The following is a 15,788-nucleotide window of genomic DNA, read 5'->3' as shown; positions in this document are numbered from 1 at the left end:
ATCTGATTAGAAAGAACTGGGCCTAAGGCACTGGCCCTACCTACCCCACATTCTACATAGGGAGTGAACCAGTCCAAAAATACTGTTACAGTCACCTTGATATTTTCCCAAAGGATTGTTAGGTAACAAGTGTACAACTGGGTGAAAACTAGGTGTTCCAGGACAGAGCACCTATTTCCGCAGCTCTGGGGAAGTGTTCGTACCCAGCGGGCCCGGTCCTTCATAGGGACGGTGCTTAACCTGCCTGCATTTCAGCCAGAGCAGCTGCCTCAGCTGGCATCAGGAGCGTGTAGGCAAGGCACACAACACATAACCTGAGCTTCAAGAAGCCAGCATGGCCCCTTGCCCTCTTCTCTCTGCGCTCTGAAAGGCAGCGAGGGCCCTGGAAGAGGGGGCTCAGAACCTGCCTCCAGGGGACGTGAGGCGCAACCTTTCCATAGAAACCCCGCCGCAGAGCCCCAGCGGGAAGGGCTGCACTCCGCTCTGCAGTGTTTCGCCCAGAGCAGTGACAGGGCTCGGGGAAGAACCAGGAGAGGTCCGTGAGGGGTGCAGGCCCAGCCCCTGAGGCGAAGGAGGGCGCGAACGGTCCGTGGCCAGCACCAACGTCCCCGCACCTGGAGTCTCCCTCACTCACCTCCTTGCCCCTCTCAATCCTGCTGATGTGTCCATAGTCACAAACGACAAAGGCAGCTAAGTAAGTGGGCATGGGGGGCGTGGTGTGAAAGGTGGTAACAGTCCACTTGCTTCCGTTCACATCTTCTTTCTCAGACTGACCTAAAGAAATTGATTTTAGTCCAAATCACTGTAAATAAGCAATAAGGAACACAATTATCTACCTTTGAAACAATTTGCCAAGTTCGACGACCTAGCATCTACGGTCTTCCCAACTACACCGCACGGTTCAGTGGCTTGGATTTTTCTGCCTTCCAGCTATCTATTAGGAAGGCCTAAGGACAGCGTCCGGCTTCGCTCCTAGCTCCGTCAGTAAAGAACCTGCCTGCAATGCAGGAGACCCAGGTTCAATTCCTTGATCAGGAAGATCCCCTAGAGAAGGAAATGGCAATCCATTCCAGTATTCTTGCTTGGAGAATCCCATGGACAGAGCAGCCTGGTAGACTACTGTCCATGGGGTCGCAAGAGTCGCATACAACTTAGCGACTAAACCATCACCAAGCCAAGGACTGGATTCCTGGTTCTGAATTAGCACCGTGAATAATACGGTCTGGGTGGAGGGCAAATCCACCAGCAGCTGTCAGTCAGGCCTGTGAGCTGCTTTCTCTTTCCATCCACTGCTGTTTCCTACTCCAGCCCGTCTCTCTCAGCACTTAATCTAGAGTTTCCCAGACCCATGGCAGGTCAAGAAGGCACAATTCTGCCATTCTCAGGCTTGGGGCAGGTCCTCAGTGGAGTCCCGCTGGGGTCTCTGAACCTGAAATCACAAACTCAAAGGCCTGTGTGGGCCAGGTGCTCAGTGTGAACGGGCTGATGTCCATAACAGGGCGGGCTGGGGACCACAGGGGGCAGCCTCTTCTCACCCGCAGCCAAACCGGCAGGTAGGAAGTGCAGGGCCAGTGCTGTTAGGTGGCCTGAGTTTCCCCCCAAAACGAAGAATTTTAACTTTTAAGAGAAATATCAGAATTGTTTTAAGTTGCATACTAATTCAACCAAAAGGAAAAAAAAAAAGTGCTGTGAGCTAACAGCAAAAAAAAAAAACCAAACAAACCTTGAAACAAGAAAAAAAAAAAAAAAACTGAAACGAACAAAAAACCCACATCTATGTACCAGATTTAGACTAAATCCACTAGCTTGCTATCATTAATGATTATGAGACTGAAACCCAAATTAATGGGCAGACAGGATACCAATGTATGAAAATAGTACAATGTTCCCAGCTCCTAATACAAAAAGGATCAGGGTTTACCATCGCCAAGATGTGGGTGCTGACACATATCCTAGGTGACCGCCCTCTCTGGTTATAATATACCATAATTAAAACACATTCTCAATACACTGCCAAGAAAATCTATTGCTGTAAAATCTATTACAGAGTTAAACACACACACATATATATAAAACATGTAATACACAAATATATGTGCACATATACAAATATATAAGTATATATATAAAAATATAGATACAAGATGATAGAAAACATTACTTACTTAGCTTTGGCATGTTAGAAAGGGCCACATAACGTGGATGATGAATGATTGTAATATTAAAAGTTGCCTTCAGAGCTGGCTCATCAAAACAAGGGAAAACATTCCTGGCAAATGTTGGTTCCATCTGAGATGCTAACAGGGCCCTGAAACACATTTGGGGGACAAATCTACTTATTTTTACCTTAAACCAGTGTAAGCAAATGTGTATATATACATATACATATATGTGTATATATACATATATATGTATATACATATATATATATAGAGAGAGAGAGAGAGAGAGAGAGAGAGAGATGGATTATGGCTTAAAATTATCTGAAGAAAGGAGCTGGAATGTTTTCCCCCTCATCTTCCTTATTCCCCTTCCCATAATATACACATATTCCAGTTCTCACTACCCCTGAGATTTCCTGTAAGACCTAAAACACAAAAGAACTCTTTAATTTTCAGCCACAAAATAACATTTCCTTCATTACATCATATGCCTTTAAACCCTTTCACAAACTAAATAGGAACAAATATGCAATGCCAGGCTTTTGAGAACCAAGGGTTTTTTTAAACTAGGATTAATTCTTTGGGGAGGGCCTATTGCTTTCATTCCCCACCAAAGTGCAAGTCAGAAGAAGAATGTCTATATTTTTATCTTTTTCTCACATGTTCCTTCTTTTTCCTGGTTGGAAATTTTAAAAGGTTTTATTTTGCATACCCTTGGTGCTAAACAATATAGACATATCCCAACTGAACAAAACAACTTTCATTTGCATATGGGTGGATTTATCGAATCCCTCATCCTCTGCTGCCCTCTTCTTCTGCCTTCAATCTTTCCCAGCATTAGGGCTTTTTCCAATCAGTCGGCTCTTCGAATCAGGTGGCAAAACTACTGGAGTTTCAGCTTCAGCATCAGTCTCCGTCAGAGGATACCATGGTTAGATAGTATCGCTGACTCAGTGGACATGAATCTGAGGTAACTCTGGGAGATGGTGAGGGAAGGGATGCCTGGCGTGCTGCAGTCCATGGGGTCGCAAAGAATCAGACACGACTTAGCGACTAAACAAGAACAACAATCGGATCCTTACTGCTCCTTCCTGCATCTTCATGGAAAAATTCCAAAGTGACATTATCCCACAATGGACTGGTGATTTACAGGGAAAAGCTTAGGAACAAGAGTACCCTGAGGAAATATGGAGGTTGCCAGTTTCTCCCTCTGTAAACACTGCTGGAGACAAGACCATGGGTGCTTTCTCCTCCGAAGAAATGTGCAGTCTCGTTAGCCCATTTTCCAAGACTCTGTGACCTGGGAGTTGCTTTTAGGTGACAATTACAGATGCTAAATTCCCTTTTTTCTCCTCAGGTGCTGAGACTTAATGTCTCTCACGCTAATGTCACTCTAGCTTCAGGCCCACTTCTTCTTTTTTTAAATGTGGACCATTTTTTAAGTCTTTAAGGAATTTGTTACTGTCAACTACAAATTGGCACTTCCCAAGAGCACCTCCTAGCGAGTGAACAACAAGAGGATTTGCCAAATGCCTCTGTGGAGACTGAACCCTGTGCAGCTGCTGCTGCTGACCTTCAGCAACTGCGGAGGGAGTTCAGGGCGGAGTGAGGCACTCTGTGCTCCAGGGAATCTGGTGGAACAAATCTTTCAATTCAGTTCAGTTCAGTCACTCAGTCATGTCCGACCCTTTGTGACCCTGTGGGCTGCAGCATGCCAGGCCTCCTTGTCCATCATCAACTCCCAGAGCTTGCCCAAACTCATGTCCATCAAAATGGTGATGCCATTCAACCATCTCATCCTCTGTCTTCCCCCTTCTCTTCCTACCTTCAGTCTTTCCCAGCATCAGGATCTTTTCTAATGAGTCAGTTCTTCACACCAGGTGGCCAAGGTATTGGAGTTTCAGCTTCAGCATCAGTCCTTCCAATGAATATTCAGGATTGATTTCCTTTAGGATGAACTGGTTGGATCTCCTTGCAGTCCAAGGGACTCTCAAGAGTCTTCTCTAACACCACAGTTTAAAAGCATCAATTTTTCAGCACTCAGCTTTCTTTATAGTCCAACTCTCACATCTATACATGACTACTGGAAAAACCATAGCTTTGACTAGACAGACCTTTGTTGGCAAAGTAATGTCTCTGCTTTTTAGTATGCTAACTTGGTCATAGCTTTAGTTATGGTAGTTTAGATCTTTAGTTAGATATTTTCAGGAACTGATTTCATGATCCAAATCCTTGCATCTCTTTGTATCTAGAAAATAACTAAATCCCTTCATAGTGACATCAGCTCCTCACGACTAGCAGAAAGCCTTTTGTAAAGTAAGCGCTTGATTGTATTGAACTCTTCCTTCACCAAAATCTTATATATTGACCTTCCACCATTGCCTCTTTGGAGCAGTCTCTCAGAGCTCTCTGATGTGCTGTCTCCCGAGCTTTGCCCCCAGTAAAACTTAACTTGCAACTCTCCAGTTGTGCATTTTTTAGTCGACATTATGGTACGGTTTTTGTGTTTTGGTTTTTAGGGCATTAGGCATGGGGGATCTTAGTTCCCAACCAGAGATGGAACCCACACTCCCTGCCTTGGAGGACAAAGTTTCAACCAATGGACCCACTGGGGAAGTTCCAGACCAGTTTTTAGATAAATAAAAGGTGAATTCAACACAGATAGCTTGAAAGCTCAGCCCACCCATCATCCGCCTCTGTAAATCCCTCCTCCACCGTGATAAGGGCCCTGCTCACATGAAACTTCACACAATTTTCGGAAGAGCACACAGAACAGGGTCACGTTCAAACGTTTCCCATCAGCTGGTTTGATGGGCTCTCAATGTCACAGTGACAAAACTGTAATTTTCAACAGGCCTATTTTGCTTTATTTGCTTTTTCCAACTTTACTACACTCTTACTTTCATGGGCTGAAAGGAGTTGAGCCTCTGACAGCAGCCACTTCGGTTCCAAGACTCTGCTCTATGTAATGATAACCCTGAACTAGTTATGTACCCTTGCTAAGCCCCAGTTTCCCCTTCTAGAAAATAACTCCACTAGCTCTGTTTCATTATTAATTGAGGCTTTATATTATTAGTAACTTAATTTAGCAACAAATGATCTGTGAATTCTCTCTACTCCTTCCGCTCTCACAAACTGTTCTTGATATAGATGAACCACAGACGAATTCAAGGAGGGATAAATTACAGATTAGGGGTGGAGAGGTGGAAATCACTAATTACAAATGTGTCTAAAAAGTTTCCATCATTTTCCCATACAGCAGAAATTAAACATAACATTGTAAATTAAAAAAAAAAAAAAAGAGTTCCAGAGATCATAGGTGGCCATAAGCTGGATATAAACCAAGTTTGTCTCCCCAGTTAATTTTAAACTACCAGAAATTAGGTATTATATATTTTTCTTTTGTATGATTTTTTAAAACTTGGCAAAAATATGGGTTCACAGCAACTATTTTCTCAGCCTTGGAGTTACTATAAAGTAAAGGAAGCTTGATATTAATATATGCAGAAGAATATGAAATATTTTGGTCGAGTGTGCCACATGCCTCATTGGCATTTCTTTGCTTTGTAGTATCGGTTGGTATCTTTAAAGGGGATGGGAAATATGCGAGTAACGAACAATACAATAAAAAGAAAAAATGAGCAGGGGATTCAGCAACCTGAGTCATGGCTCAGGACCTGCCGTGTAAACATAGTGATGTAATGTTGGAAAAGCTGCTTAAACTCTCTGAACATCCATTTCTGTAAAATGCGGGGATGGGACTAGATGAGTCTGTAAGTCCACTTACAGCTCTAAAACTGATTCCAACAGAGATAAAGACTCCAACAGGAGAGAAAAAAGAGCCCATGAGGTGGCCAAGACTGAGCCATCTGGGGTGGTGACAAACAGTCCCCTCGGGAGTTTTCACACATGACCTTCAGAAGATCTATGAGCCTTCTCAAATAGCAGGATACTTTGCACAAATGGTGATCTGTCAGCATGAAAAGTCAATGTAAGGTGAAAAAGCACATTCACTTATGTAACACACGCTTATATATTTGGAAAGCCAACACATGCCTGTAGTTTTTGTAATGGAAACTATAGAAAATGCAGCTTGGTAACATCTTTTCTGCTGCCATGACTTCCCAAAACACGCAGATCTCAAGGAGGTGGCAAGGTGGGGAGGAGGGAGAAAATCAGACTCTTCAAGGAGGTGGGAAACTTTCATGCTCACCCGAAGGAGCTGCAGGTTCAAAAAGACTAGGAGACACAAGTTTAGGGAGTCACTGCGTTAACAAATCCATCAAGCGAGTCCTTCCAATTCCGTGATTAAGGTCTCCAGAGAAGTGAAATGAAAGAAAAACACTTGGGTTTTACTCAATTATTTCCCTCCCTGGTTTCATACAAACAAACAAAAAAGGGGAAAGCCCTACAACATAGAGGCACTCTGGCTAATTCTTAACCACAAAGGTCAGGGCCAGCCAGCACCACACACAATCTGGTTATGCCGCATCAGGACCCGAGGTTGACATTTATTTCCCTTCTCTCTCTGCTTCGGATTCAAGCAACCCTGTGAGGATATCCTGGTCTCAGAATATAGAACCTCCACCACCCTCTCCTCCCTGCAAACCTTACTGAACCATGTTATTATGGTGCCTATGAAGTCTGGGTTTAGAGTGGTCAGCTGGGGAGAGAGTTAATTTTGGAGAATTTGTCTCCCAGTGGCTCAGTATTGCAAAGCCACTCTCCCGCCCTCTCGTATAGCCAGAGAATTGTGGACTCACCACGTTCTTGTGCTGGAAAAAGTCTTAGCAGGCAAGATACGCAATGCCCTTGGGGATTCATTTACTCTCATAGAAAACACACCCATTCAGTACAGTATTTCACTCCAAATTATTTCATGAACGCTGTCTACCTACAGCTCTAGTTAAGAAGTGCTAAAAAACGTGGCTGGTTAAAGATTAAATAAGATGCTCTGGAGCATTTTCCCCCAGCCCTGATTTTTTTTTTTTTTTTAACACAGTAACAACACTCAGAAACCAGAATGTTTAGTAAAGACAGATGGTACACCACTGGACTGTGGTTCAAGGATTGGCCCATGAATCATGTTTGTTTATTACTTATGTAATACGATCTTAAAACTGAAGGTTCCACCCGACGACAAAACATAATAGATGTAAAATTCCAAAGAAAGGTGCCAAACCATGTTATGAAGATTTTGAAAGTAAATGGCCTCAAGAACCTCCGAGCCAATCTTGGGATTCTCAGCTACACTGAGGACACAGGAGAAGGGTCAGGGAAGAGTGATCAGAGAAAAGATTCCTTGATGGGGAGGGACATTGTGTTGCCAAGTCGTCCTGCATTCAGGCAGCTACTCTCTAAGCCTGAGCTAGGCAGAAAAAAATCCTTCAGAGAGCAGAGAAAGTGCTTCCCAAGGCTGAGAGACTTAGAGTGTGTGTGTGTGTGTGTGTGTGTGTGTGTGTGTGAGTTTCTCAGTCATGTCCAACTCTTTGGAACCCCATGAACTGCAGCCCACCAGGCCCCTCTGTCCATGGAATTCTACAAGCAAGAATACTAGAGTGGGTTGCTATTCCCTTTTCCAGGGGATGTTCCCAAGCCAGGGATTGAACCCAGGTCTCCTGCATTGCAGGTGGATTCTTTACCCCCCAGGAAAGCCCTGAGAGAGGGACTAATTCACTCTTGAGAAAGCTGAAATTGACACTGGCTAGAGTCGAACTCCTATCAGGTAGGAATCTATACCGACTGTTTTGGAGGCAAAACCAGGAGAGTGTTGTTGTCTTGCCACCCACATCAGCCTTGGGCAAGGGATGTATGAGTGTTCCTTGGAAGAGCTGTGGTCCCTGACACACACAGTGAGCCAGTATGAAGACTGCCTGGGTTCTGTCCGATAGAGCCACTTGGAGGAGTTTGAAGAGGCATTACTGTGTGTCTAGGACCTGAGGAAGGAGTCCCAAGTGACCCTCAGAACAGAGAAATAAGAGAAAAATGCTGCAGGGACAAGAGAATTGTAGGAGAAAAAGAAACAGGGAGAAAGCTCTGAAGAGTCTGGGAACATGACATCTCAAGGGAAAAAGGCATCTGCTAGACCAGAGCGAGAGCAAACAATGAGAGGACTGGTTTGAGTCAAAGCCGCCCCATGTGTTGCCTCTGTCTTCCCCCCAGGACCTGGGAGGTTGAAACAACAGCTCTCAGGACGGAGATGGGGGACTCAAAATAGGAGGTGGCGGGAAGGAAGGACCACCGCTCTCTATCTCACCACAGGCTTCCATTCTGAAGTCAGCCCAAGCTCTGAGAAGTAATGTTGGAGAGAAAAAGGGAGATTTAATAGTAACTAAAGTTCAGAGTTTTGAGTATCATCCAAGACTGGATTTTCTAAGTTTTTTGCATCTGGATAATGATTGTAACTTAGTGAACATAGATCTTCTGTTACTTAAGAATTAGTAGACAATTATGGGTTGCTAGAGCATTCGTCATAGGAGGCAATGGCACCCCACTCCAGTACTCTTGCCTGGAAAATCCCATGGGTGGAGAGCCTGGTGGGCTACAGTCCGTGGGGTCGCTGAGTCAGACATGACTGAGCAACTTTACTTTCACTTTTCACTTTCATGCATTGGAGAAGGCAATGGCACCCCACTCCAGTGTTCTTGCCTGGAGAATCCCAGGGACAGGGGAGCCTGGTGGGCTGCCGTCTATGGGGTCGCACAGAGTCGGACACGACTGACGCGACTCAGCAGCAGCAGTAGCAGCAGCAGCAGCAGCAGCAGCAGCAGCAGCAGCAGCAGCAGCAGCAGCAGCAGCAGAGCATTCATGTGGGGCTCCACCAGTGGTTCAGTGGGAAAGAATCCACCTGTAATACAGGAGGCACAAAAGATGTGGGTTCGATCCCTGGGTCAGGATGATCCCCTGAAGAAGGAAACGGCAATCCACTCAAGTATTCTTGCCAGGAAAATTCCATGGATAGAGGAGACTGGCGGGGCTACAGTTCTCGGGGTCACAAAAAGTCAGAAATGACTGAGGGTACCTGCATTTTCATATATATAATATTAGAGGATTCAGGCAGGAGATAAAACTGTAAAGAGAAAGTGAGAGAAAAATGACTGCACTTTTGCTGAAATATGAGGTATGCTTTTTCAATATGCTAGTTGCACTTGTTTTCAAAAAAACAAGCTCTAAAACCCTGCAGAGTAAACCATCTCCCAGAGAAAACAACTCAGCCACAGAAAATACATGGGTTTAACACCTCTATAAGATAATGAACTGACCTCTTTTCTCTGTGACACCAACGATATCATGTGCCTGGCACTTGTCTTGAGACTTTTAAATTCTTCCCTAATATTACTCAATTTCTCTCTTATGTGTCACACCCTGAGGACTGTGCCAGATTTCTTGGCATAAAAAGCAACTGGAGTCTTTTTCAATTCACTGTTCACTCTTTAATAAGACACCTGCACAAAATGATTGATTTTGATCATGCTATCCTCATCTTAATCTGTCCAAATAAAGATCTTAATTTTCTATTGTGAAGGCAGCCATGAAATTAAAAGACGCTTGCTTGCTCCTTGGAAGAAAAGCAATGACAAAACTAGACAGCATATTAAAAAGCAGAGACATTTCTTTGCCTACAAAGGTCTGTAGAGTCAAAGCTATGGTTTTTTCAGTTGTATGGATATGAGAGCTAGGCAATAAAAAAGACTGAGCACCAGAGAATCCATGCCTTCCAACTGTGGTGCTGGAGAAGACTCTTGACAGTCCTTTGGATGGCAAGGAGATCAAACCAGTTAATCCTAAAGGAGATCAGTCCTGGATATTCATTGGAAGGACTGAAGCTGAAGCTGAAGCTCCAATACTTTGGCCACCTGATGTGAAGAACTGACTCATTTGAAAAGGCCCTGATGCTGGGAAAGATTGAAGGCAGGAGAAAGGGACAGCAGAGGATGAGATGGTTGGATGGCATCACCGACTCAATGGACATGAGTTTGAGCAAACTTCGGGAGACGGTGAAGGACAGGGAAGCCTGGCGTGTTGCAGCCCATGGGATCAGGAAGAGTTGGACATGACTAAACAACTGAACAACAACACATTTGTAGTTAAAAACCATCCCACAAAGAAGCTCCAGGCCCAGGTGGCTTCATTGGTGAAAAGCAATGAAGCATTTAACAAAGAAATAATACCAATCCTACATAAATTTTTCCAGAAAATTAAAGGAATACCTCCAAATTTATTATTTGAAGCCAGTGTTACTCTGATGCCAAAACCAGACAAAGACATTGCAAGGAAAAAGTAAGGCAACGTAAAAACCACAAGTCTACATGTCTCATGAGCAAAGATAAAAATCACAAGCAGAAGTTTAGTAAACTGCAACAAAGCATACAAAGGATAATACATCAAGACCAAGTGGGATTTGTCACGGCAGTAGAAAGTTAGTTTAATATTAGAAAGTCAATCAGTCAGTGTAATTTACCATATTAACAAATTTAAAAAGAAAAATCATATGTTTATCTCAGTGAGCAAATCTTATACAGAGGAATAAAAATTAAAGTTTCTAGACTTCTCTTCAGAAATTATTTAATTCATAAGTCAATGAAGTAACATCCTTAAACTGCTGAAATTAAAAACAAAAACCTGCCAATTTAGAATTCTATACTGAGCAAAAATATCTTTCAAACATGAAGGAAAAATAAGACATTTTCAGACAGACACAAACCAAGAGAATGTATCACCAGTACACCTAAACTTGAAGAAATATTAAAGCCTTCTGGGTGGAAGCAAAATAATACAACATGGAAACTGAACTGTACACAAAGGAATGAAGAGCCCTGGAGATGGTATATATATAAGTAAATTTTAAAAAATGTTTTTCTTTTGTAAAAATTTATCTTAAAGCAATTAACTGTTTAAAGGAAAAGCAGTAACAGTATATGGTGGGGTTTATAACCTATGTAAAAGTAAAATGTGTAGCAGCTATAGCCCAAAGTAGAGGATGGGTAAAATGAAAGGATATGCTTCTAAGACTGATACATAATATAAGAAGTAATTTTATTTGACTTTAGCCTGTGGTAAGTTCGGGACACATATTATAAACCTCAGAGCAATCCTCTTTCCCTACTTCCTACCTCAACCACATACAAAAGGACATAATTAATCAGCTGAGTTAATATTAAATGGAATACTAAAAACTACTTAATGCAAAAAAAAAGAGAAAAACAGAATTAAAAAACAGTTTAGACAATAAAGAGCAAATAGCAAGATAGTTGATTTAAGTCCAATCAACTCAATAACTACATCAAATGCAAACAGTCTAAACACCCCAATTATAGGGCAGAGATTGTCAGACTGTAAGACCCAGGAGAAGGAAATGGCAATCCACTCCAGTATTCTTGCCTGGAAAAGTCCATGGAGAGAGGAGCCTGGCGGGCTGCAGTCCACGGGGTTACATGACTGAGCAAGCATGCAGAGGGTGGAGGGAGAGGGCCTGGTAACAACAAACGGGTAGAATAAAAAAACAAAAAAAGGACCCAATACTAGGTTTCGATAATACATTCATTTTTATTATTAAGACACATAGAGGTTAAAAGTAAAACTTTAGAAAAGATGTATCATGTACATAGTAAAGAAAGCTGGAACGGGAACACAGGGAGAAGATCACTGGGGTATGGCCCGTGCAGGGCACATTCTCTCAAAAGTGCCATGAGCAGGTCAGGCAAGGGTTGTCGTTTCTATGTAGATTTGACCTTCAGATTTTTTTCAAACAAAAGGGGGCTATTTTCTTCACAGTAAACTTAAAATATTTTATTTGTTAAAAACAAGATAACAGATGGGGACACAGTGGAAACAGTGTCAGACTTTATTTTGGGGGGCTCCAAAATCACTGCAGATGGTGACTGCAGCCATGAAATTAAAAGACGCTTACTCCTTGGAAGAAAAGTTATGACCAACCTAGATAGCATATTCAAAAGCAGAGATATTACTTTGCCGACTAAGGTCCATCTAGTCAAGGCTATGGTTTTTCCAGTAGTCATGTATGGATGTGAGAGTTGGACTGTGAAGAAGGCTGAGTGCGGAAGAATTGATGCCTTTGAACTGTGGTGTTGGAGAAGACTCTTGAGAGTCCCTTGGACTGCAAGGAGATCCAACCAGTCCATTCTGAAGGAGATCAGCCCTGGGATTTCTTTGGAAGGAATGATGCTAAAGCTGAAACTCCAGTACTTTGGCCACCTCATGTGAAGAGTTGACTCATTGGAAAATACTTTGATGCTGGGAGGGATTGGGGGCAGGAGGAGAAGGGGACGACCGAGGATGAGATGGCTGGATGGCATCACGGACTCGATGGACGTGTCTGAGTGAACTCTGGGAGTTGGTGAGGGACAGGGAGGCCTGGCGTGCTGCGATTCATGGGGTCGCAAAGAGTCGGACACAACTGAGCGACTGAACTGAACTGAACAGGCCCCAGATGGAGTCATTGTCCTATGCCCACATTACCAAACCAAGACTTGAATACTTAATTATAGTCTCAGCCTCTCCCAGGAATGGAATTTTAAACCATTCAGCCTGGAATTACCCTAGTTATCACTAGAGAGGTTATGTGTCTGATAGACCCTAGCTGTTCCCTGGAGAAAGATGACCTTGCCGTAAACAGTCAGCTCTTTGCCAGTATAACTTCTCTGTGCTGCCCACTTCTGCCAGTACGCCTTTCATTCTTTAGCGCTCCTGTGGGCACTTCTCTTATCTGCCAGATGGGATACTGCCTGATTTATGCATCACTGAATAAAGCCACTAACATCTTTACATTTATGCAGTTGAATTATGCTTTTTAAACACATTCTAAGCCCTCTCAATCTACTTATGCTAATAAGGAGGTGGCTCTTGTACTGTCACGGTTTTAAACTGCTTTTCATGGAGTTACTTAGATTCCATGCTTCTCATGTCCACCCTATCCTAACATAAATCTTGCACACAGTAAACGAAGAGATGCATATTTATAATTCTCATAACTAGTAATGGCAAAGGGTGTATATTTATTAATTGGAATTAGTGATTATGGGCAAGCATCTCAGGGAAGGCCAAGTTCATCTTCAAGAGGTATAAGTGGAACATGGTGCCCTAATATTCTCAATACTGCTGTAGCCAATTTTACCCTCAGAAAGACATTTTAGAAAAGACCAATTTACATCTTTAAAGCAGCCAAACGCAACCTGTTAGCCATTCTGTAGTCCAAGGCCATTTGAGTGACTCATACTTACCAGGAAAGAAAAGAATATGTTTTAAATTTTAATTTTCATAATATGCCTGTTATCAGATGGCTAAGTAAAGCTTCATGAGCCGAGAAACTGGCATTTAGCCTAAGTATTCTCTGCAATGGGTTCCAAAGGTCAGAAGAAACAGGTATGAAATATTGTTTCATGGAGAAGAATGGTTTAGAAAGCTTGGATGAGTCCAAAGGTTATAAGCTCTACTTATTCATGTTGGAGGAAACCTTTATTTTACATGAAGGGAACTAATTGTCGAAATTTACTTACCAAAACTCAGATATGTACAGCAATCTTGCCCTATGACTTCATACTCTGGAACCCCTGTACTCAAAGTTGGTACAGGAAAAAAATGCAAGTTTGCCAATTATAGGTTACTCATTGTTACCAATTTTAAAACAGTCTTGTTTGCAGGGATAGTCATTCAAAATCCAAATTACCTTCCAGGGATCTTTTATTTCCCAAGTACGTGAGAACTAAGATGCTTTCTCCTACACCCAAATGTCAGCAGAGAAAGAGGAGATCTCTTGAAAGCAGAGGACTTCTTGGATTTGCCATGCTGGTTTACCTGCATTCTCTTGACTGGTATGACTTGTAAACAATTCCTTCACGACAGTCAAGGTCCAGCAGCTCTCACTGATAGCATGGCGCTCATCTGGGCTCTTGCTCACAAGGCCAGTCCTCTGAGCCTGGCTGCAGCTCCCTCTGGAAGCTTGTGCGTACCTTGCACAACCACTCCACAGCATTCACTGCAACACAGTTACTCTGATCCCTGGCATGGCGGCCCCTCTTTAGCTCCCTAGTCAATATCCTTATCCCATGTAAAAAATTCTACATTCCCTCAGGTCTCACATAAATCACAAAGATAACTTGCACAATCCAGGGCCCACTGGCCTAAGCCATTTCTAGTATATAAATTAGGTGCCACATTGACTGCCAACCACGCTCACCATAAAGGGAAGAAGAAGGGTCTTGCTCTGAGGTCTTCCTCAGGTGCCCTTTGGCTAATTTTGCTGTATGCTCCAGAATCCATCACGTCCTATCCTGTGACAGCTAATGATAATGTGTGACAAAAATCCAACACCTATTCACGATTTAAAAAAAAAAAAAAGCAACCCAGAAATACTATGACTCAACAGGAACTTTTTCATCTTAATAAAGAGCACATACAAAAGGCTAAGGCTAAGTCACGTCAGTCGTGTCCGACTCTGCGACCCCATAGACGGCAGCCCACCAGGCTCCGCCATCCCTGGGATTCTCCAGGCAAGAACACTGGAGTGGGGTGCCATTTCCTTCTCCAATGCATGAAAGTGAAAAGCGAAAGTAAAGTCGCTCAGTCATGTCCGACCCTCAGCGATCCCATGGACTGCAGCCGTCCAGGCTCCTCCATCCATGGGATTTTCCAGGCAAGAGTACTGGAGTGGCGTGCCATTGCCTTCTCTGGCACACACAAAAAGTTCCACCTAAAATCATACTTAATGGTAAAAGGCTAAAAACTTTCTCCCTAACATTAGGGAAAAGAATCTCCACTCTTTCCACTTTTATTCAACACAGTGCTGGAAATTTCAGCCAGCAAAGTAAGATAAGAATGGAAAAGAAATGGCATATGTATTGGAATGGTAGAAATAAAACTGCCTGTATAAGCAGATGACATGATGCTCTACACAGAAAATCATGAGAAATCTATTAAAAAAAAAAAACTTTCCTAGATATTTCAAGTGAGATCACCAAGTCCTCTGATATAAGATAAGTACACAAAACTCAGCACTTCTATGTAGGAGAAACAGATACATGAAAATGAAAATTAAATGTACAATACTGTTTATAATTGTTCAAGTAAAAATAAATACTTAGGCAAAACTCTAACAAAACAGGTATAAGATTTATATGCTGAAAATAAAATGCTGATGAAATAAATTAAAGATTTAAATAAATGAACAATTATTTCATGTTCATAGACTGGAAAACCCAACATAGTAAAGAAAAGCAGGAAAATAGAGGAAGACAAAAATAAGTATAAAGAACAAGGGAAAAAAATAGAAAAAAGTAACCCTTATGGTATATATTCATCCCATTACATTGATACCAGTATCAGAAATGAAAGAGGAGACATCACTGCAGATCCTATGGACGTTAAATGGATAATAAGGAATGAACTGATTTATGCCCACAAATTTGATAATCTAGATGAAATGGACCAATTCCTAGAAAGAACCAAGCTACCAAAACTCATACAAGAAGAAACAATCTGAGAAAGCCTATATCTATTAAAGAAATTGAATCAATAATTAATAACCTTTCAAAACAGAAATCACCAGGCCCAGATGGATTCACTGGTGAATTCTAGCAACATCTAAGGAGTATCAATTCTTTTACAATC

At 42.4% G+C, this 15,788-nt stretch overlaps 1 protein-coding gene across 5 annotated transcripts in view; it reads right to left on the bottom strand.

Moving 5' to 3' along the window:
- The window catches only part of LVRN (laeverin), a 71,879-nt gene that overhangs the window by 46,886 nt on the left and 9,205 nt on the right, over positions 1-15,788 (bottom strand). For all 5 annotated transcript variants that reach the window (XR_011446622.1, XM_069597546.1, XM_070292483.1 and 2 more), the window contains exons 2-3: positions 2,166-2,308; positions 635-774 (exon numbers count right to left, since the gene is read on the bottom strand). Coding sequence is in view for 4 of the 5 variants with exons in the window: in XM_069597546.1 (XP_069453647.1) it covers positions 635-774; positions 2,166-2,308 (283 nt within the window). In the remaining variant the exon portion in view is untranslated. The remainder of the gene's footprint in view (positions 1-634; positions 775-2,165; positions 2,309-15,788) is intronic.

Source organism: Ovis canadensis, chromosome 7 (genome assembly GCF_042477335.2).
Source record: "Ovis canadensis isolate MfBH-ARS-UI-01 breed Bighorn chromosome 7, ARS-UI_OviCan_v2, whole genome shotgun sequence".
Lineage (NCBI taxonomy): Eukaryota > Metazoa > Chordata > Mammalia > Artiodactyla > Bovidae > Ovis > Ovis canadensis.
The sequence above is the reverse complement of the archived record's forward strand: the minus strand, read 5'-3'. Positions and strand labels throughout refer to the sequence as shown.